Here is a 21,905-nt window from a genome sequence, read left to right as displayed (position 1 = left end):
ACTTGGGTATGAAGAGGTTTTTTAGAGAACATTTGTTGTTTTGTAGAGACGGGTGCAGTATGTTGGTTGTTGGTGAGCAAAATACTAGCTAAACATCAAGGGATTTGTACATAGCATGATAGCAGAAATGGCCTTGTGTGTATCAGGATCCTTGAAAAATGCCAAGGTTTCGATCCATCTCACTCTCCATTGTCCCCTAACTCGAGAACAAGACCCGGAGATACAAGGTTTCCACAGCGCTTAATACAGTCCTCATAAGAGAAAGGAAATACATTGAAATCACACCATAACGTTACATATTGTTATGCACAGTTTTTGTAATACCTTGGTTAAACTGTTTTTGTTTTAGCACCTGTTTCCTGCTTCTGGTTGCCACATGCTGCCGTTTTTCATTTTGTAACCAAACGGTGAAGACCCGAGTCCCTGCACAACAACAACACCTCGATTAGTTTTGCTGGTGTCGGAAAGACAGGCAAAATCACTTCAAAAACGTCCTCAACTTCATTATTTCCTGATGTTTCCTAGCTTAGATGGGATTGGCCAGAAGTGTAAGGATCGAAATGAAGTTTCCAGGGACGTCACACCCTCACAATTAAATAGTTTCATCTGCGTTTCATTAATGTTTTCAGAAGTGGAAAAGCCTCACTCAGTGACTGATCCAAATGTGGGGTTCAAATGACGTTCCATGGAATGAATTCGGTCATGTTGAGACAGTAACTCAGCGGATTCCCACTAATTAGTTGGCTCATATAAGTCTCAACAAGGTAGATTCCAGAAAGCTGGATATGGAAAAATCTGAAATTCCTGGACATCACTTCTCAAGAACCAGGCTGACGAATAAATACTTTTCCAGAAACCATGACTTTTTAGGCAAAAGTGGTAAATAACCCCCTTATCAAGGATGATATGAGGCAGAGAACAACTGAGTAATAATGAAATACAGGTTGATATAAACATCCTTGAGTAAACATCCTTTCAAAACGTATACACCCTTTTCTAAGGTGGCTGACAGGTGCCAACCCGTTACAACGGCCCAAAACATTTCTATTAGGAGAAAGCCGCAGCACAAATGAGCCAAAACAAAGCAAATGAAGAAATATCTTCACCAACTTCACAAGAAAACATTGCAAGAAGCTCAAAACAGAAACCAGAGGACACTAAACACTGACGCACACAGCCTGTTGGCGTTCGGGGGTTAAAAAGTTATAGAGTCACTGTTGTTTGAAACTTATCTCAAATGTAAGTTTAATTGGCTCCTATTGAGAGAAAAACTGCAACACAGAAGCACCACACATCAGGATAATGACTTTGACTTTTGTTTTAATAAACACTGAGACATTTGTCAGATAATAAATACATAAAGTGTTTTCAGGGCAAGAATTAGGTTGCAGGTTTAATGCAGTACAAGGCAGCTGAAAAAAGGCAAGTGAAATTGTTGATCTTCATAAAAGTGTTCCTTCATTGTTACTGTTCACACATGCTTTTCACATTTCTTTCTAATCATCTTGGAAGGTGCCTTTCTTCTTCTTCATTAAGCCCATGTCCAGGTACAAGGACATTTTTAAATAAAGACTGTCTAATTACTTGAAAATATACAAAACACGCATCATATAAATATAATAGTACATTACACTGGTACACCCTTTGATCTGTTGAGTAATGTGAACATAGCTGAAAGTCTGTAACATGTTGAGCAGATTTGTTTAAGGAGTTTGAATCCAGGATGAAATCCAGCAGATGTCTCTCTGGGTTGCATTCAGTGTGCAACGAGCCAGGCTGTCAGTCTTCTTTGTTTACATGACTCATATGACAATAACAAACCGATCCAGGATGCCTTCTTCGTCAAAAGAAGTATTCCCAGGAAACAGGCCTCACTTCATTTAAACAATGGTGTGGAGTTTCCCTGAAGGCACTGAGGGCATGTTGTACCTCAGACTCTTCCAGAAGTTTCTGTTTGAGCGAGACTTGATACATTTGTTGGTTTTGAGGGAGGGTTTCTTCCACTTCAAAGCTCCTTGTTTCCTCTTGATGTAGCGCAGAGACTCCGGAAGGCACCTGTAATCCACCGAGCCTAGAGGAATACAATAAAATGTTGACCATATATTTAAATAAAGATATTCATACATTTACATGTTTACTTTAGCAAACCTTTACAATGATTAGAGAGACCACTTTAGCAGGTTTCATAATGACACTTTTCAGAGCTCCTGGTAATTGCAGTTGTTAGCAATGGTGGAAAAAGTCCTCTGATGCTAATTTAAGTAAAACAGAGCCCAGTCTGCTCTGATTGGTTAGCTGGCCTGCTCTGTTGTGATTGGTCAACCGCTTAGAGATGTCCTGCCTCTTAGCCTATCACGTACAATGTGTTCGAGTGCTAGCCAATAGCAGCGCAAGTGTTAAATATAGCTGTCACTCTGTTACGGAAGTAAACAAAAGAGTCCAATGGAGGCGTTTCAGGCATTCAAAATATTACTTAAGTAATGCAGCAAAACATACTTAAATACCAAATCATAAAGTACTGATTATCCAAAGTGGCCATCTTCGGGCAAAATATGTATTATATAATTTGGCAGCTGTTAAAGGATCTCCACCCAACAGCGAACACCCTGTGTGTGTGTGTGTGTGTGTGTGTGTGTGTGTGTGTGTGTGTGTGTGTGTGTGTGTGTGTGTGTGTGTGTGTGTGTGTGTGTGTGTGTGTGTGTGTGTTTATATGTCTGGGAGGGAGGGTTGGGTTTGTTTAATTTAGTTTAATTGTACTTCTTGTAATTGTATTTATTTTTCTCATGTACTTCTAGTAATAACATGTTTTGGTTGTACATGTTGTGTATACAAATTTGATCCAAAAAAAAGCATCTCCATCCATAAGAGTATATGTGTGTATTAGTTTATTAAACATTTTTTATGAATGATATAATCCTGATTCCTTACCGATTTCCACCAGAATGACTCGGGGCTCGTTGCGGGTTAGAGCGTCGTGGACGCCGATTTTCTGCTCATAACACAGCTGAGTTTGGTTGTCACACAGGGTTTCCACTTCCTCCGTTTCGCCCTGAGTGGAGGATCTTATCTCTGGTGACAGGACGATAATCAACCTGTGGCATCGGCGCACCATAGCAGCGATGACGTCATGCACCGCTGCAAGAGATAACACAGGAAACAGAACAAATTCAGCTAAAGGCCAAATATTTGTTTTCCTTGTCAAATGGCTCAATTTGATTCAACATTACAATGCAATCCAATGCACACAAAAACTTGCCATTTGACAAAGCATCAAATAAACCTTTTGACACATATCCAACTTATTTTAGTTGATTTGATTTTTTTTATTTGATTAGATTTATTTCGAATGTGAAGAACAACAACACAAAAATGTAAGATGAGAATTATTATACAATACAATATTAAGCAGTGTCAAGTTGATATACACAAATATGACTGATTCTAAATTATATATAAACAAATGATCTACTTAATTACACATCCAAAAAGTTCTTGGTGGACCTAATTTGTTTTAATTACCCAAAAGTGTGAGAGGCAATACAGCTCATAATGCGGTATACTTGGTCAATGAGAAAAGTCAGTTGAACCAAATTAGTTAGCAGTCAAATAAGGACAAATCCACTGTGATTGGTTTTCTTAAGTGCATTTCAACTTTCTGCATTGTGTGTGTGTGTGTGTGTGTGTGTGTGTGTGTGTGTGTGTGTGTGTGTGTGTGTGTGTGTGTGTGTGTGTGTGTGTGTGTGTGTGTGTTCCTGACCTTCTCCAGGGCAGTCGTCTCGTCCTCTGATGAACAGCGAGTAGCCGTGTTTCTCCATCTCCTTCGGCAGGATCTGCAGGGCGAAGTTTGCCGTCACATCTGAAGTGAGCGTGTCTGGATGGAGGAAACTCACATAGGCGTCGTAAAGCTTCCCATCTGAAACTGTAGAGAGGACTATGTAACAATTGCGCTTCTATTGGCTAGCACTATAATACATTGTACGTGTTAGGCTAAGAGGCGGGACATCTCTAAGCGGTTGACCAATCACAACAGAACCGGCCAACTAACCAATCAGAGCAGACTGGGCTCTGGTTTCAGACAGAGGGTGAAAAGAGGTGCTGCAGCACAGGCAGTATGAGAACAATAAAGAGCTTTTTGATCATTAGAGCATGGAGACATGTCCCAGTAGAGACACAAAAAACTAATATCAACCGGAAAATGAGCATAATATTACCTGTGTACAAAAGTATTAAATCCCCATGGAGTCCTGTTTGTGGCCTCATGTTTATGTCCTCCTTAATTATTCCTCTTTAATGTGAAGTACCTTCTTTCCTGACAATGTTAACATTTCCTATGTTACCTAAGTTGTGTTCATTCCATAAGGCTGACACATTATTTACGTCTTGTGCAATTTGGGCAAACAAGAGATTTCCAGGTAGTCAGATGATTCCTCCTGAAAAGCACCTTCAACAAACACTTACTTTGTTGTTTGGAGAAATGTCTCAAGAGTTTCCTGTAGGCCAACACCAGATCTACTTTAAAGAAGAGGAAGGCAGCGACAGCGAGGGAGGCTGAGATGCAGAGAGAGACGCTGGTGTAGAGCGCACTGTGGTCCGCTGGAGGGAGGAAACATTCAAACGTTCACACATGTAAACCAAACAAGAATAAACAAGGACTCCGGGAAGTCTTTCATGAAGGATCCATTCTGTGGAAACCTCGTGAAAAACCAGGTGTTTATTTCCATTTTCCAAGGAAATGTATTGTTTAAGTTTGTGTTGAAAAGTAACCAATGAAAGATATGTAGGAATGTTTAAGAGATGCCTTAAATGGTTAAAAATGACTACTAAGAAAAGAGACTTGAAAAACACTAAAACAAGTACAAGGAGACACAACGAGCTTCACAACAGTTGTGAAAAGGAAACCACAACAATTACACCAAACAAAAATATACAAAAAGACCACACAGAGACATAAAACCACAGAGATGTGTAGCAACTACAAAGACACACAATCACAACAAAAATAAGCAAAATCACTAAAAAGTCTGTGTGTTTTTCTCCAGGCGAGACTCAGAAGTATTTCATGAAGCTTAGCGCAAGTTCAGGCAGGAAGACCTATCACTCCGTATTGCACGTCATGGCAATACTCGCTCCCTTCACTAGATCAGTGATTCTCAAATGGAGGTACGCGGACCCCTGGGAGTACGTTGGGGTACTGCAGGGGGTACGTGAGATTTAAAAAAAAAAAAAAAAGGGTTAATTAAAAAAATAATCTTAGTAAAATAAGTTAAATAGAAAACACAATTTTATATAAAACATTCCTAGAACCACCAAGGGGGTCCTCATATCAACATGTCAAATGTGTGTATTGTATTTGATAGTTTTTCACAATAACATATTACTTAAATTGAAAAACTCTGTTTTATAAAAGGGATATGTTATTTTTTTTCATGCATAAAATGAAAATATCCTTAGTTTGTTGTAATGCACCACGAAGGAGTTAATACATCACACACTGAGGGAACATCACTATATTGTAATTATTTATATAGGCTTTTTCGATCAAAAATGTTCGGGATCGGTCAGGGGGTTCTTGGCTGAGAAAATGTTTCAAAGGGGGTACACTACTGAAAAAAGTTTGAGAAGCACTGCACTAGATGACAGGGAGCGCCACTCCTTAGCTAACCTATCACTTCCCTCCATTCACAAGCCTAATTATCGCACCTGTTAATCCCTCTATATATGCTCTCCCCTTTCCTATCAGCTGTCTTCCAGGTGTCAACGCGCAACCCTCCTCCACCCCTTCGCCTCCTGCCTCCAACTCAGGGCCAAGCTTAACCTTCTCCCTTCCAACCGGACCTAACCACTTATCACCACCACCAGTGTCTAGACCCAGGGGGGTTCATCGGAAACGGTTCTTCCCTTCCCGATTGATATCCTACAAAACCTGGGCCTAATCGCCAAACACCATTTCATTCACTTGTTATGAACTGTCATCATTATGTTTCATTTATATAATGTGACCGATAATAAACATGTATTCCATACATCACGTCTCTCCTGATTGAAAAACGATTTGGGTCCACATATAGTATCTATCCAAAAGTAATGTATGTCACAGCTGAAACCATTTGTGTTTTAATGTGTTGCTTAGTTTCAAATTCCTTTGGGTCGGCATTGTCTCTGATATTTGTGTGTAATTATTGATAGAAATGGAGAAAAAGAGAAACAAATACCTTCTTGAAGCCACGCCATACCACATGTACGTTCAAGAGTGGTCCGTACGCAGCAGGAAATGGGGACGTTGATGAACTGACGGTGAACTTCTGAGATGGACAGGGTGGACAAACCGTAGTACACTCTGTCACCCTCCTGAAAACTTGAAGGAAAAGGAACAGTCATACAGTTATCGATCAGTTCGAATAATAAAGAAGGAAACATTTCTTCTTCATGCTTTTTTCCCCCGATTATTCTGCTTATGGTTTTTGGGGTTCTCCCTTTCCTGTAGTTTGATAATAGGTTTTTTGTGCATGTAAATGGTCTACAAAGGCTACAATCCCAAAGTTCTCTCCAGAGGAAGTTTCTCTCCCACAAACTCCCCCCTGCCTGAAACGCCTCCATTGGACTCCTTTGCTTACTTTCGTGAAATAGTGACATAACTTTGTAATACTTGCAATCCTATTGGCTAGCACTCCGACACATTGTACGTGATAGGCTAAGAGGAGGAAAATCTCTAAGCGGATGACCAACCACAACAGAGCCAGCCAGCTAACCAATCAGAGCAGACTGCACTCTGGTTTCAGACAGAGGGTGAAAAGAGGTGCTGCAGTATGAGAAAAATAAAGAGCTTTTTGAACATTAAAGCATGGAGACATGTCCCAGTAGAGACACTACATACTGATATACACCTGAACATCAGCAGGAGAGGACTCTTTAAAGTAGAGACACTACATACTGATATACACCTGAACATCAGCAGGAGAGGACTCTTTAAAGTAGAGACACTACATACTGATATACACCTGAACATCAGCAGGAGAGGACTCTTTAAAGTAGAGACACTAGATACTGATATACACCTGAACATCAGCAGGAGAGGACTCTTTAAAGTAGAGACACTACATACTGATATACACCTGAACATCAGCAGGAGAGGACTCTTTAAAGTAGAGACACTACATACTGATATACACCTGAACATCAGCAGGAGAGGACTCTTTAAAGTAGAGACACTACATACTGATATACACCTGAACATCAGCAGGAGAGGACTCTTTAAAGTAGAGACACTACATACTGATATACACCTGAACATCAGCAGGAGAGGACTCTTTAAAGTAGAGACACTAGATACTGATATACACCTGAACATCAGCAGGAGAGGACTCTTTAAAGTAGAGACACTACATACTGATATACACCTGAACATCAGCAGGAGAGGACTCTTTAAAGTAGAGACACTACATACTGATATACACCTGAACATCAGCAGGAGAGGACTCTTTAAAGTAGAGACACTACATACTGATATACACCTGAACATCAGCAGGAGAGGACTCTTTAAAGTAGAGACACTAGATACTGATATACACCTGAACATCAGCAGGAGAGGACTCTTTAAAGTAGAGACACTACATACTGATATACACCTGAACATCAGCAGGAGAGGACTCTTTAAAGTAGAGACACTACATACTGATATACACCTGAACATCAGCAGGAGAGGACTCTTTAAAGTAGAGACACTACATACTGATATACACCTGAACATCAGCAGGAGAGGACTCTTTAAAGTAGATACACTACATACTGATATACACCTGAACATCAGCAGGAGAGGACTCTTTAAAGTAGAGACACTACATACTGATATACACCTGAACTTCAGCAGAAGAGGACTCTTTAAAGTAGAGACACTACATACTGATATACACCTGAACATCAGCAGGAGAGGACTCTTTAAAGTAGAGACACTACATATGGATAAACACCTGAACATCAGCAGGAAAGGACTCTTTAAAGTAGAGACACTCCATACTGATATACACCTGAACATCAGCAGGAGAGGACTCTTTAAAGTAGAGACACTACATACTGATATACACCTGAACATCAGCAGGAGAGGACTCTTTAAAGTAGAGACACTACATACTAATATACACCTGAACATCAGCAGGAGAGGACTCTTTAAAGTAGAGACACTACATACTGATATACACCTGAACATCAGCAGGAGAGGACTCTTTAAAGTAGAGACACTACATACTGATATACACCTGAACATCAGCAGGAGAGGACTCTTTAAAGTAGAGACACTACATACTGATATACACCTGAACATCAGCAGGAGAGGACTCTTTAAAGTAGAGACACTAGATACTGATATACACCTGAACATCAGCAGGAGAGGACTCTTTAAAGTAGAGACACTACATACTGATATACACCTGAACATCAGCAGGAGAGGACTCTTTAAAGTAGAGACACTACATACTGATATACACCTGAACATCAGCAGGAGAGGACTCTTTAAAGTAGAGACACTACATACTGATATACACCTGAACATCAGCAGGAGAGGACTCTTTAAAGTAGAGACACTACATACTGATATACACCTGAACATCAGCAGGAGAGGACTCTTTAAAGTAGAGACACTACATACTGATATACACCTGAACATCAGCAGGAGAGGACTCTTTAAAGTAGAGACACTATATACTGATATACACCTGAACATCAGCAGGAGAGGACTCTTTAAAGTAGAGACACTACATACTGATATACACCTGAACATCAGCAGGAGAGGACTCTTTAAAGTAGAGACACTATATACTGATATGAACCTGAACATCCACAGAATATTTCCCGTGTACAAAAGTATTCGAGTTTGTTGCCTCATGTTTTTACTTATCCAAGAAACGTGCTCATTGAGTCTTATTTAATTACTAAACAAATTAGTGTTGGTAATTTTGTGATTTTACAACTAATCAAGAAGGTTTTTGGGCTCAACTGGTTTTGATTTACAGCATCCTGAACATGGTCTTCATGAAACAACATAATGGGAAAAACAAAACTCACGATTCCCAGGAATCACTGAGCTGCGTAAAATCGTCAGTCGAAACGTTGTCGATAGTCCAATACATGTAGGTGTCGTTCTCCTCACTAATGCCGATGTAGGCTTTACATTTCACCTCCGCTGCCATACCTGGACATCAGAGAGAGAAAAGAGCAGCTCATCATAGCTGAGAGGAGAGGAACTCTTTACATTCACTGTAATAAGTGGCTGAAATAAGTCCTTGAATACTTTTACATTTAAAAAAGACTCGTAAGTTGACATGGACAAAAGCAACTAAACAAATAATGTTTCTCACGCTCACTAGTTGTTTTAGTTTTTCTGTCCATGTCCCATTAGGGGTTCCTCCTCCTATCATTAGGAATTAAAGATGTCTGACAAGTTAACGCTCAGAAAGAAAGCTCAATCTAAGGTTGGAATTGTTTTCCTTATTGTTATAAGTGACAGTGATATTTTCAGTAGATGACACATCTCAGACCTGAGAGACATACAGTATGTGTGTGTTAGTCTGAATTTTTTAAAGAGTGACACTTACCCTCTTTAACCACGACCACTTCCTGTTGAGGGTAAATCACCTTAGGCTTGGTTCTAATCACCGTTCCAATCGCTAAAGACAGATAATCATTGTAAAAGAAAACACAATAAGAAGGAAAGGCCAGTCATCTTTGAGAAGGAGCCACGGGTAAATCAGAGAAATGAGTGTTACTTATTGACTTTCACAACCCAAAATATAAGCATGTTGTGTAAGGGATAATCCTTAACTTTTGAAATACAGTTTTATTTTTCAGATAAATGGCATCACTAATAATATAGAACATTTACATAATAATGAAAAAGTTCTCTTGATAAAAACAAAAGCATATTGATGTCTAATCATCAGGATATAAGGACATATCTTCAGGCTGGAGTGACCTTCAGTACTTACTTGTGAAAGTCAACCGTATGCTGCGTGCCGCCGTGAACTTCCTGCCGTTGAAGGTGACGTCTACCATGCAGGTATAATTCCCAGCATCGCTCTCTGAGGATCCATTCAGTCTCATTAAGCCACGCTCCTCTACAGAGATGCTCCCCCGCAGTGGTTTGCAGTCCTGGAGTGAGGATAAGGACAAGATTTTATTTAAAGAGGGCCCTTTTATTCTTTTTGAGGTTTTCCCTTTCCTGTAGCAGTCTGGTTTCAGACAGAGGGTGAAAAGAGGTGCTGCAGCCCAGGCAGTGTGAGAAAAAAAAGAGCTTTTTGAACATTAAAGCATGGAGACATGTCACATCTAGACACTAAATACATAATGTGAAACCTAATCATTTGCAGAATAGGGCCTCTTTAAAGAGCACTTTCCAAAAAATGTAAGTGCCTCATACAAAGCAATACATTTAAATTGAATGACAGTAAAAGCAAACACATAATTTGAACAAAAGGGGACCTGTTTTATGGGTGAGACAAAGACACAGTTGTATGCCTTGATGAGACAACCTAGGCAAGGCAAGACAAGTTTATGTATATAGCACCTTTCAACACAAGGCAAGGCAAGGCAAGGCAAGGCAAGGCAAGGCAAGGCAAGGCAAGGCAAGGCAAGGCAAGGCAAGGCAAGGCAAGGCAAGGCAAGGCAAGGCAAGGCAAGGCAAGGCAAGGCAAGGCAAGGCAAGGCAAGGCAAGGCAAGGCAAGGCAAGGCAAGGCAAGGCAAGTTTATTTATATAGCACTTTTCAACACAAGGCAATTCAAAGTGCTTTACAAAAAATGAAAGAGATTAAGAAAATGGCATTAAAAAGAAAAGCTAATAAAATAAACATTAAAAGAAAAAATACATGGATAAAAGTTACAGTGCAGTCAATTAAACATTAAAAGAAAAAAAGTACATGGATAAAAGTTACAGTGCAGTCTAAGATATGAATAGTTCAATTAAAAGCAGCAACAAAAAGAAAAGTCTTCAGCCTGGATTTAAAAGTAGTCAGAGTTGCAGCGGACCTGCAGGTTTCTGGGAGTTTGTTCCAGATATTTGGAGCATAATAACTGAATGCTGCTTTACCATGTTTAGTTCTAACTCTGGGGACAGAAAGCTGACCAGTCCCTGAAGACCTGAGAGATCTGGATGGTTCATAATTTAGTAGGAGGTCAGAAATGTATTTTGGGCCTAAACCATTCAGTGCTTTATAAACCAGCAGCAGTATTTTGAAATCTATTCTTTGACACACAGGAAGCCAGTGTAAAGACTTCAGAACAGGAGTGATCCACTTTCTTAGTGTTAGTGAGGACTCGAGCAGCAGCGTTCTGAATCAGCTGCAGCTTCCTAATAGATTTTTTAGTGAGACCTGTAAAGACACCATTGCAGTAGTCGAGTCTACTGAAGATAAAAGCATGGACAAGTTTTTCCAAATCCTGCTGTGACATTAGTCTTTTAATCCTAGATATATTCTTTAGGTGATAGTAGGCTGATTTAGTAACTGTTTTAATGTGACTGTTGAAACTCAGGTCAGAGTCCATGACTACACCTAGATTTCTGGCTTTATCTGTTGTTTTGAACATTGCAGACTGAAGCTCAGCGCTAACTTTTATACGTTCTGACTTGGCTCCAAAAACCATTACCTCAGTTTTATCTTTGTTTAATTGGAGAAAGTTCTGACACATCCAGTCATTGATTTGTTCAATGCACTTACTCAGTGTTTGAATTGGAGCATAGTCTCCTGGTGAAATTGTTACGTAAATTTGTGTGTCATCTGCATAGCTATGGTAACTTATTTTGTTGTTTTTCATTATCTGAGCCAGTGGTAGCATGTAGATGTTAAAGAGAAGAGGCCCCAAGATGGAGCCTTGAGGAACCCCACATGTCATATTTGTCAACTCAGATGTGTATTTACCTATAGAAACAAAGTTGTTTCTGTCCTTTAAGTAGGATTCAAACCAATTTAGAACTGTTTCCGAAAGTCCCACCCAGTTTTCCAGTCGGTCTAGTAATACGCTGTGGTCAACAGTGTCAAACGCAGCACTGAGATCTAATAATACTAACACTGAAGTTCTGCCACTGTCTGTGTTTAAGTGGATGTCATTAAAGACCTTTACAAGAGCAGTCTCAGTGCTGTGGTTTGGACGAAAGCCTGACTGGAACACATCAAAACAGCCATTTAAATGCAAGAAATTACTCAACTGTTGAAAAACAACTTTTTCAATGATTTTACCTAGAAATGGGAGGTTTGATATGGGCCTGTAATTGTTCATTACTGAAGCATCTAGATTATTCTTTTTTAAGAGCGGTTTAATGACTGCAGTTTTCAGGGCCTGTGGAAAAATACCTGAGTGAAGAGATTTGTTTACTATATGAAGTAGATCTGAGGCCATGCAAGGCAAAACATCTTTGAAAAATCCTGTTGGAATAATATCAAGGCAGCAGGAGGAGGATTTCAGAAGTTGAATAATGTCCTCTAGGTTTTTATCATTAATCTGATGGAATTGTGTCATGATGTCTGAATTGATGTTAGGTGGACACAGAAACAACACATTTGCTGTTCCTGATGCAGAGGCACTGACTGCTTGTCTGATGTTCTGAATTTTGTCAGTGAAGAAGGAGGCAAAATCATTGCACGCCCTGGTGGATAGAAATTCAGAGGCTACTGACACTGGGGGGTTAGTTAGTCTGTCGACGGTAGCAAACAAGGCACGTGCGTTGTTTTTGTTTTTGGTAATGATGTCAGAGAAGAACGATTGTTGTGCGTTTTTCAATTCCAAATTATAAAGGCCAAGTCTCTCTTTATAGATTTCAAAGTGAACCTGGAGATTTGTTTTTCGCCACCTGCGTTCAGCTTTTCGACATTCTCTTTTTTCTGTTTTCACGCTCATGGCCTTTCTCCATGGAGATATTTTCTTGCCAGACACTTCCTTTACCTTAGTTGGAGCAATGGCATCTATAACATTTTTAATTTTTGAATTAAAATGATCTACTAGCTCATTTACTGAGATGTTAGCAGGGGCAAGTGTGGAAGAGAAATTCTGAGTAAACATTTCCCTAGTATTTTCAGTTAAATATCGCTTTGTGGTTACCTCTTTTTGAACATTTTTGTGAACAGAAATAGAGCTCTCAAAGAAAACACAGGAATGGTCAGAGAGTGCAACATCAGTCACCACAACCTTAGAGATATTCACACCCTTTGAGATAATTAAGTCCAGAGTGTGCCCCTTATTGTGCGTGGGCTCCGTCACAAGGCAATTCAAGGTGCTTTACAAACATGAAAGACATTCAGACAAAGGCATTTAAAAACAGTCATTAAAAAGAAAAGATAATAAAAGAAACATTAAAAGAAAAAATACATGAATAAAAAATACATGAATAAAAAGTTACAGTGCAGTTTAAGATATGAATAGTTCAATTAAAAGCAGCGGCAAAAAGAAAAGTCTTTAGCCTGGATTTAAAAGTAGTGGTTGCAGCGGACTTGCAGGTTTCTGGGAGTTTGTTCCAGATATTTGGAGCATAATAACTGAACGCTCCCATAAAACCACAAATGATTTTTACACTGTTTTAGTATATAGTATATACTACAAAAATAAGCTTGATAATACACGTACAATTGTTTTATGATCTACTGTACTGTACATATAGTTTAGGAAGATGTTTGGTATACATGTTCCTGATGTGGACAACAGGGGGCAGTGTTGCATTTTTCAAGCAATAACGTACAGGACATGATGCAGTAATCCCAAAACGTTTTGTGTTTTTAAACCATGATTAAAGAATAAATGTTGTCCCTAAAAATGGGGGACAACGTTTATTTATTTATTTTAGTTGCTCTTTTCATTTCTATGCTTTCACTGATTGGTAATTTGTACTAATTTAAAGGTGGGGTATGTAATTGTGGAGAAACCAACGCGAGTGCGCTAGAATTTGAAAAATCTGCCTCTCCCTCCTCCTCCAACACACACGAACGCGCACATGACCAATGAGGGCACGAGATACATTTGTGCACAGATGGAAGGCTGACAGGCAGGTAGGCCATCCAGTTATTGCTCAGATGATTGGTCGTGCTTTTTACAGCGCCACGGCTTCCACAGATGGATTTATCGTCAAAGCATTTAATATATTCATTGCTATCGGGATGTTAAGAGCATTCCATGGAATATAACAACAAGTGTTTCTGAAATAAATTACATACCCCACCTTTAAGAACTAAGTTCAAAGAAAATAAACATCGAGCACATAACAATGCATTTAAAAAACACATGGATCTGTGCATACCTTCAGCCATCGTGTATTCGTTGTGGTTTTCAGATTGAAAATCTCTGTCTGTTTGCAGGGAACACCATCATTGACTCCCGCAGTGATGACTATGGTCTCAGGAACTTCAGGACACTTTTCACTGGACACTGACAGCCCGATGGTCACACCAGCCTCACCCCTGAAGAGGAAATAAACTGTGAGGGAGATGCAGGACAGGCCAACTCCATCAATACAACTGCACACATCTTGTTTATTTGAAGAAAAAAACAACTAACAAAGACAATTACTGGAGGAATGATTAGAAGACAGTTATAGATAGATGTTCCATTATTTAGTTTGACTTTGAATCCATAATGATGAATAAATAAATACAACTGTATTTGTAAAGAGCCTTTCAAAATAAAGTTACTAAATGCTTTACGGGGTTGGAGCCAAGACTAAAAACATTACAGGACTCAGGCCTGTTAAAATCAGATAAATTAACAAATTAGACAAGTTTGAAAATAAGCAGAGTGCTTAAGACTCTTTTGAAAAGAGATTTCTGGAAAAGAGATTTAAAATATGATGTTATACTGATTCTAAAATCTTAAAGGGGCCTTATTTTGTTAATCTTTGGGTTCATAATTGTGTCTCCACTGTGACATGTCTCCATGCTTTAATGTTCAAAAAGCTCTTTATTTGTCACCCTCTGTCTGAAACCAGAGCCCAGTCTGCTCTGATTGGTTAGCTGACCGTCTTTGTTGTGATTGGTCAACCGCTTAGAGATGTCCCGCCCCTTAGCCTATCACAAACCATGTGTTGGAGCGCCAGCCAGTAGAAGCGTGAATGTTACATAATGATGTCACTATGTTCAGGAAGTAAATAAAGGAGTCCAATGGAGGTGTTTTTTAGAGGGAACACAGGGATGTTAGCCTTTGAATACCATTTACATAGAAAATGAAACCCAAAAAGCATAATAGGGCCTCTTTAAGACCCTCAGTTTGGGAAATACAGAGATGAGATCTGCCGTAAGATCTCATTAGGCTCGATTGTTGATATCATTTAAGTGGACAAAATATTAAAACCCAAGGCTATACTTCACACATTTAGATTCAGATTCAGTCTAATCTACTTCGTCACACAAAAAAGGTTCTTTTACCATTTCTCACAGGTATACGATCCATTATGAGACATCTGCACAGGTAGGAACCAGAGTAACCCGTCGATGACCTCCACTCCGGACGGGAGGCTCAGGTTGTGCCCCCCCCCTCGGCTCCACGTCACGTTGGTGTGTTTGTCTTCAGGCGGGCACCGCAGCACAAAGAGGTAACCAGCACTCACATGGTAGGTGTCTGCCTCCCCACTGAGTTCTGCATGGGACAGTGCAAGGGGGGACAAGTCATTAAAGGTCACCTGTTATGCAAAATCCACTTGTTCATGTCTCTTCTGTCTCCTTATTTTCATCTAAAGTAACAGACAGAGAATCAGCACTTTTGAAACATAATTAAATTAAATACAAATAGTTAATGGCCTTTTCAAGGAGCAGTAAGTTATTTTGATCGGGAAATGTGTTTTTGAATGAATAAAGACCAATTTCAGGCTTCTTCTATGATTATTTTATTATTATTATTTTAATCAGAGGTGGGAGAAGTACTGAGATCTTGTACTTGAGTAAAAGTAGAAGTACTCAGATCTTGTACTTGAGTAAAAGTAGAAGTACTCAGATCTTGTACTTGAGTAAAAGTGGAAGTACTCAGATCTTGTACTTGAGTACAAGTAGAAGTACAAGAGTATAGGAATACTCTGTTACAGTAAAAGTCCTGCATTCAAAATGTTACTGAAGTAAAAGTAGAAAAGTATTATCATCAAAATAAAGTGAAAGTACCAAATGTAAAAGTAGTCATTGTGCAGATTGGTCCATTTCAGAATAATAGATATGATATGTTTTATAATGATTGATCATGAAAGTGTTCTCAAAGCTGGTGAAGGTGCAGCTAGTTTGAATGACTTTGTATACTGCAGGGTAGCTTGTGGATTTACTCCAGGTGGAACTAAAGTCTGATTCAACACTTGATTATATTTCACATCATTCATCCACATCTGTGAAGTAATTGAAGGTATTAAATACATGTAGTGGAGGAAAAGTACACAATTTACCTCTGAACTGTAGTGGAGTAGAAATACAAAGTAGCATAACATGTAAATACTCAAGTAAAGTACAAGTTCCTCAAAAGTTTACTTAAGTACAGTAGGCTACTTGAGTAATGTACTTTACTTCCCACCTCTGATTATGTATACTTTGCTTGTTTTTCTCACGAGATCTGGCAACACTGGGGCTATCTTATCCATGGATGCAACATTACGAGCATGTGCAAAAACTGAAGTTAAGAAAACAGGCCACAGGCTCGTTGTAAAACCGAAGCAAATTAAGAAACACGCGGCAAAAACATTTGGATAAAGTAAGGTGATTGTTAAACTACATATTTGGAGGATGAAAACGGCAAAGTTACCCAGGGTTGGATTTGATATCGATGCAAGTAAAGAGTTGTCTGAGGAGCCTGGGGAGTAACATGGCGGTGGATACCTCTGCACACAGGAGGGCTATGAAACCCCAGGTAAGACAGACAGCTGACTTTCAGCCAGCTTTGTGTGTGTTTGCTGCAGTTATTTGGCCCTGGGGGAATGTGTTTGTGTGTGTGTGTGACTTGCTGGGAGAGCGGGAGATTTACTTTCGAGAATCCTTAAGAGATAGGCTATAGCTAGCTAGCTGTTAATGTGATGTTACTTTCTAAACACACTGTGATATTGACTTGCTTTGGATTCTTATGAAATGTATTTTTATGTGCAAAAAGTCTTTTTTATTGTTGATCTCATTGTTCATTTTGATTGATGTATCCGTCAAATGTAACTGCAATTGTATGCAGAAGCTTTTCCTAAGTCTCATGTTTTGCTGCCATCTGCTTGCTGTAGGGTTTATTTCACGTATTTGCGCCATAGGTATTGTTGTACTGCTTTGTTTGTTAGGTTACATCTAGTTTTGGATTACAGATCTGTAGGCAACGGTGCAATTCAGGTTTGATAGTAGGCAGACAGTTTGCTATAGTAGGGTTTGGACTGGAAATCCCAGCATGCTTTATGACTGTTCACAGGAAGTCTAAAGTCTTCAGCAGAGGATGGATGGTTACAGTCTGGTTTACCTGAGCATGTTGCATCACTGAGTCAATCCTGTTTGGACACATATTTGCAATGCCTAATGTTCACTGCTGATTTAGAGGCAGCCATCTGCAATGTGTGTGTGTTGTCCAACAAAATGCTTTTTATACTATCTGTAGGCTATAAGGACTACAGGCCACAATCTGTTTGATGGCTATGTATGTTAATGGTTTATCTAGCTATGGATTTAAGGCCTACTGGATAGTGTTTCTCTTCATTTGTGTTCAGGTTTCACTCTTAGTTGTGTGTAAAACCAAACTTTGAATATCAACATGGTTTCAGAATGGTAGGATTCCTATTTCTTGCTCTGTAGTGTTTGAGCCAAGTTCTTTTGAAGGAAACACCTTATGTTTCACCTTTCTTTTAAATAACTATCTTAAGCCTCCTATGTTAAGCGTGCGCTGTGTTGCATAACATTAGGTGAAGAATTTCCTTTTTAATGCCATGCTGACGTCTTTCAAGCAAGGGACTTTCTGAAGTTTCAATCTTAACTATTCGACCTATTTAATAAACAAAGGTGTCAGACTGAAAGAACATACTCACCTTACAAACTTTTCCACTCCAACATCTTTTTATATCTTGAGGTAAATGTAGTTTGAGGCCCGTTTTGAGACAGATACAGTATCTAACCTGTTGGCTAGGCAGCTGTTTATGTTTTCAGATTGTCCTATTGATGGCCGATAGCCCGATAGGAGACAAATGTGCTATAATGCATCATGTTAGTGTTTTTTGCAGCCTGGTTTAGGATGGTTGATTATCTTAAATGTGTTTTTTTTACATAGAAATGAAGACACCAACGTTTGGTGACACACACAACAGTGTTTCCCTACCATTATAAGACTTAACAAAAGAACTAACATTATCACCAGAATGTGATAAAGTCACAGAGCACTGAATAGATCTCTTCAAATGAAGTCAATTGAACCTTCCCTAGGCGTTAGCCGTTCCTTGTCAATTGAGTTGCTCTTAGAACAAGTAACAGGAAAATGTATATAGAAACACCTTACAGTTGCATGTGGCGAGCGGTTAGTTAGGACACATTGCAAAAGTAAACATTGTCGCGGCTCACTGGTCCATGATTAATGTCAAACCTCGTATCTTACCTATGGTTATTGTAGAAAATGAGAGGACACAGACATAACTTTATATACATACCTAATCACCTATACCTACTAGGGATGGGAATTTGAAAGCAAATGTATATTCGAATATTCGACCCCCCAAAAAACTGTTAACCGATTAACCGAAATGTACATATCCTATACAAATAAAAACATATGGGAAAAATGTCGACAAAATAAAAAATAAAATAAATAAATACATGTTCAAATAAGTATAGAAATGTCAAATGTGTTGAACTGGTGATCACAGTTTGAACAGTTGACAGCTATAGGCCTACAGCTTTCATGCTTAAAACACAACTTGTTTTTTAAATTAAAGAGGGATCATACACGAACAACATAACGGGGTAACGTAACCCGTGACAACAGAGATCAACAACCTATAACAGGGCTATGCACAGAATGCAGCTATTCAATACTCATTCTTGTTTAAGAATATGAGCATGCTCAGGGGAGAGGCGGGTGCGATACAGGCCAGCTGTAGAGGAGACCCTCTCAGCTATAAGATGAGGTTTGAGTCTGCGTGATCTGCGTGTAGGGAGGGGCAGCAGCCATATCATTGGCTAGAACTAGCTAGATCTGATGGATTTGGACATAAACGCGAGTGAAGTATAACCGGACGCGAGAGAGGGATCAGCACCAGCAGCTCACAGCGGTGAGGGACCGGTGAGCGGAGCAAAACACACCTTTAGACCTAACACACTTAGCTATAGCACTGTCGTATATATATATATATATATACATTGAATTATTCAATTTGATAATATGTAATCAACTTAGGCACCCCTCCCAAAAAAAAGATTATATATTCATAACTCATATTCTCATATTCGAATACCTGAATAATTTTGAATATTCGATTAATCTTTCCCATCCCTATGGCATGCAGCAGCACAGTAAAGGACATGTTGTTTTTTAAGCTTACTTCTCTTAGGTGATCTGTGTTTGCCTCTCCCCTTTGTTTGGCCTCTAGATAACCCTGTGACGTAATTATGGCTTCAGCAGTAAAAGGGTGTAACTAACCTTTAGACTAATTCAAATGTAAGTTGTAACTGGGTTGCCCATGGGTAACTTTTTTGTGGTGATAATATGTATACTTCATGATGACACTTTTCAATTAAATTCTAAGATTATAAGTGTGTTTTTCCTTTGTAAAAAAGGCAGGCAATATGTTCTGGATACCTCAATTTTGAGTCATTCTCAATGTCAAGCCTGTTTCTCAAGTCTGCCGACTCCTCTGAACAAGTTATAAACAGGAAAAGCAGTGTTGCAACACACCTACGGACGTGTACTCCTTCATATTAACCTGTCTTATTAACTGTGTCACTCTACTTTCTACTATATACTTTTCAGGTTCGGTAATCATACTGTCTTTAAAAGTGTTAATTTTTCACCACAATCCATAGAAGTCCTTGTCTTGAAGAAGGACTTGAAACTGAAAATGCTTACAGTCAGCAAATATTTCAAATCAACACCCAACACAAGTCAAACGCTTTTGTGTTGTACATTTCCTGTAAATCAGCCAGTGTCTGGTTCTTAGAAATGATTTCCAGAAGCTTTTAAATCTTTAAAGAATGGAAGAAAGAGACGATAAACAAATACTCACTTTGTGCCACGGTGAATGTGACAGACAGCAAGATGACCCATCCGGCTGCTGTCATTGTCCTTGTGTGTGGATAAAGACAGGATACATTTCATTAAAGTCCCCTTTGATTTCTCAGACATGATGTTTTCAGCCACTCTGACGCTCTGCATAAGACAAGATTTCTTGGCACATTTCCTGACGGGGCTGAGTTGAACAACTTCCAATAAAGGGAAGTGAGAGGCGCTGCTCACACAAGGAAGGCAGGCCAAAACACTCCCAGTAAAATCCCAGGAAGTTCCACTGACAGGAGTGGGTGTGGAAGAGGTCAAAGATTTAAAGGAGCTCTCTCTTTCTCCGCCTACCTCTAGTCAAACTATCTCATACTATTGATCTACATTTTCTTTCTATTTTAATGACCAGGTTCAACTGGTTGTCATTTTTTTTTAAAGCAATTCCAAATATGCAGTACGGTCCTTTCTTATTCTGCTGCTGAGACATGGACTTACTCGGATATTTATATTTAGCCTGGAGGAAATGGCAATCTGGGTAAGGTATGACTTATTTGTCTTTTGTGCTGTACTTTTTTAATAAAATCTTACAGGCTATAAACACACATAGCAAGTCTTTTTATGTCACCATTGAATTGCACATTTAATCCTTGAAAGCTATTTAATGGTCAATAGATAACAACTGGGTACTTTAAAGGTTGTAGGATCTTTTATAATAACTAGTTTTCCCCCTGACACTGACATATCAGAGCATATATAATATAGTTATCCAAGTTAATTTGCAACACAATGATTCAATGAGTCAATAGGAAGTCAGTTTCTCGGAAAATGCGTACAAATATTATACTGTGTATTTGAGTTGCCAAAAATGAATCAAAAAATGTTATTGAAATCGCAATATGTTCTAGTGCAGTATTCAAATTCATTCAATAAATAGTTTTGATTAGATCCAAAAAACTAACACCAGTGGTTTAAAGTTACTAAGTACATTTACTCAAGTACTGTACTTAAGTAAACGTTTGAGGTACTTGTACTTTACTTGAGTATTTACATGTTATGCTACTTTGTACTTCTACTCCACTACAATTCAGAGGTAAATGGTGTACTTTTCCTCCACTACATGTATTTATACCTTTAGTTACTTCACAGATGTGGATGAATGATGTGAAATATAATCAAGTGTTAAATCAGACTTTAGTTCCACCTGGAGTAAATCCACCAGCTACCCTGCAGTATACAAAGTACTTCAAACTAGCTGCACCTTTACCAGCTTTAAGAACACTTTCATGATCAATCATTATAAAACATATCATATATATTATTCTGAAATGGACCAATCTGCACAATGACTACTTTTACTGTCGCTACTTTCACTATATTTTGATGAGAATACTTTTCTACTTTCACTTGAGGAACATTTTGAATGCAGGACTTTTACTGTAACAGAGTATTCCTACACTCTGGTACTTCTACTTTTACTTAAGAACAAGATCTGAGTACTTCTACTTTTACTCAAGTACAAGATCTGAGTACTTCTACTTTTACTCAAGTACAAGATCTGAGTACTTCTCCCACCTCTGACTAACGCCATGATGGTTTTAATAAACTTTTTTAGCGATTATGTGAATAATCGTTTTAAAATAATCATTACCTACATTTTTTTCAAATCTTGCTGCCCTACTCTGTATATATACCTATACTGCATATGTATACATTACATATATATATATTGGACCAATAATTATAT

General features: G+C 38.8%; 1 protein-coding gene across 1 annotated transcript; it reads right to left on the bottom strand.

The window, feature by feature from the left end:
• Positions 1 to 1,300: 1,300 nt before the first annotated feature.
• On the bottom strand, positions 1,301 to 20,406 carry LOC117538080 (interleukin-1 receptor-like 2). The gene is made up of 11 exons (XM_034203606.1): positions 20,172 to 20,406; positions 15,391 to 15,601; positions 14,271 to 14,430; positions 9,978 to 10,140; positions 9,588 to 9,659; positions 9,058 to 9,184; positions 6,213 to 6,355; positions 4,459 to 4,593; positions 3,758 to 3,919; positions 2,929 to 3,135; positions 1,301 to 2,071 (listed from the first exon to the last, which is right to left on the bottom strand). Exons 1-11 carry the CDS (start codon positions 20,224 to 20,226, stop codon positions 1,881 to 1,883), a joined length of 1,626 nt encoding a protein of 541 aa, XP_034059497.1. The 5' UTR covers positions 20,227 to 20,406; the 3' UTR covers positions 1,301 to 1,880.
• Positions 20,407 to 21,905: the final 1,499 nt, after the last annotated feature.

This window comes from Gymnodraco acuticeps, unplaced genomic scaffold (assembly GCF_902827175.1).
Source record: "Gymnodraco acuticeps unplaced genomic scaffold, fGymAcu1.1, whole genome shotgun sequence".
In the NCBI taxonomy this organism is placed as follows: domain Eukaryota; kingdom Metazoa; phylum Chordata; class Actinopteri; order Perciformes; family Bathydraconidae; genus Gymnodraco; species Gymnodraco acuticeps.
The sequence above is the reverse complement of the archived record's forward strand: the minus strand, read 5'-3'. Positions and strand labels throughout refer to the sequence as shown.

Coding starts and splice junctions, on each gene's coding strand:
- LOC117538080 (XM_034203606.1), bottom strand. CDS start 20,226: ATGACAGCAGCCGGATGGGTCATCTTGCTGTCTGTCACATTCACCGTG. Junction 4,594..6,212: donor TATGGCGTGGCTTCAAGAAG/GTATTTGTTTCT, acceptor TCCTCCCTCCAG/CGGACCACAGTGCGCTCTAC. Junction 3,920..4,458: donor ACATTTCTCCAAACAACAAA/GTAAGTGTTTGT, acceptor TCCTCTCTACAG/TTTCAGATGGGAAGCTTTAC.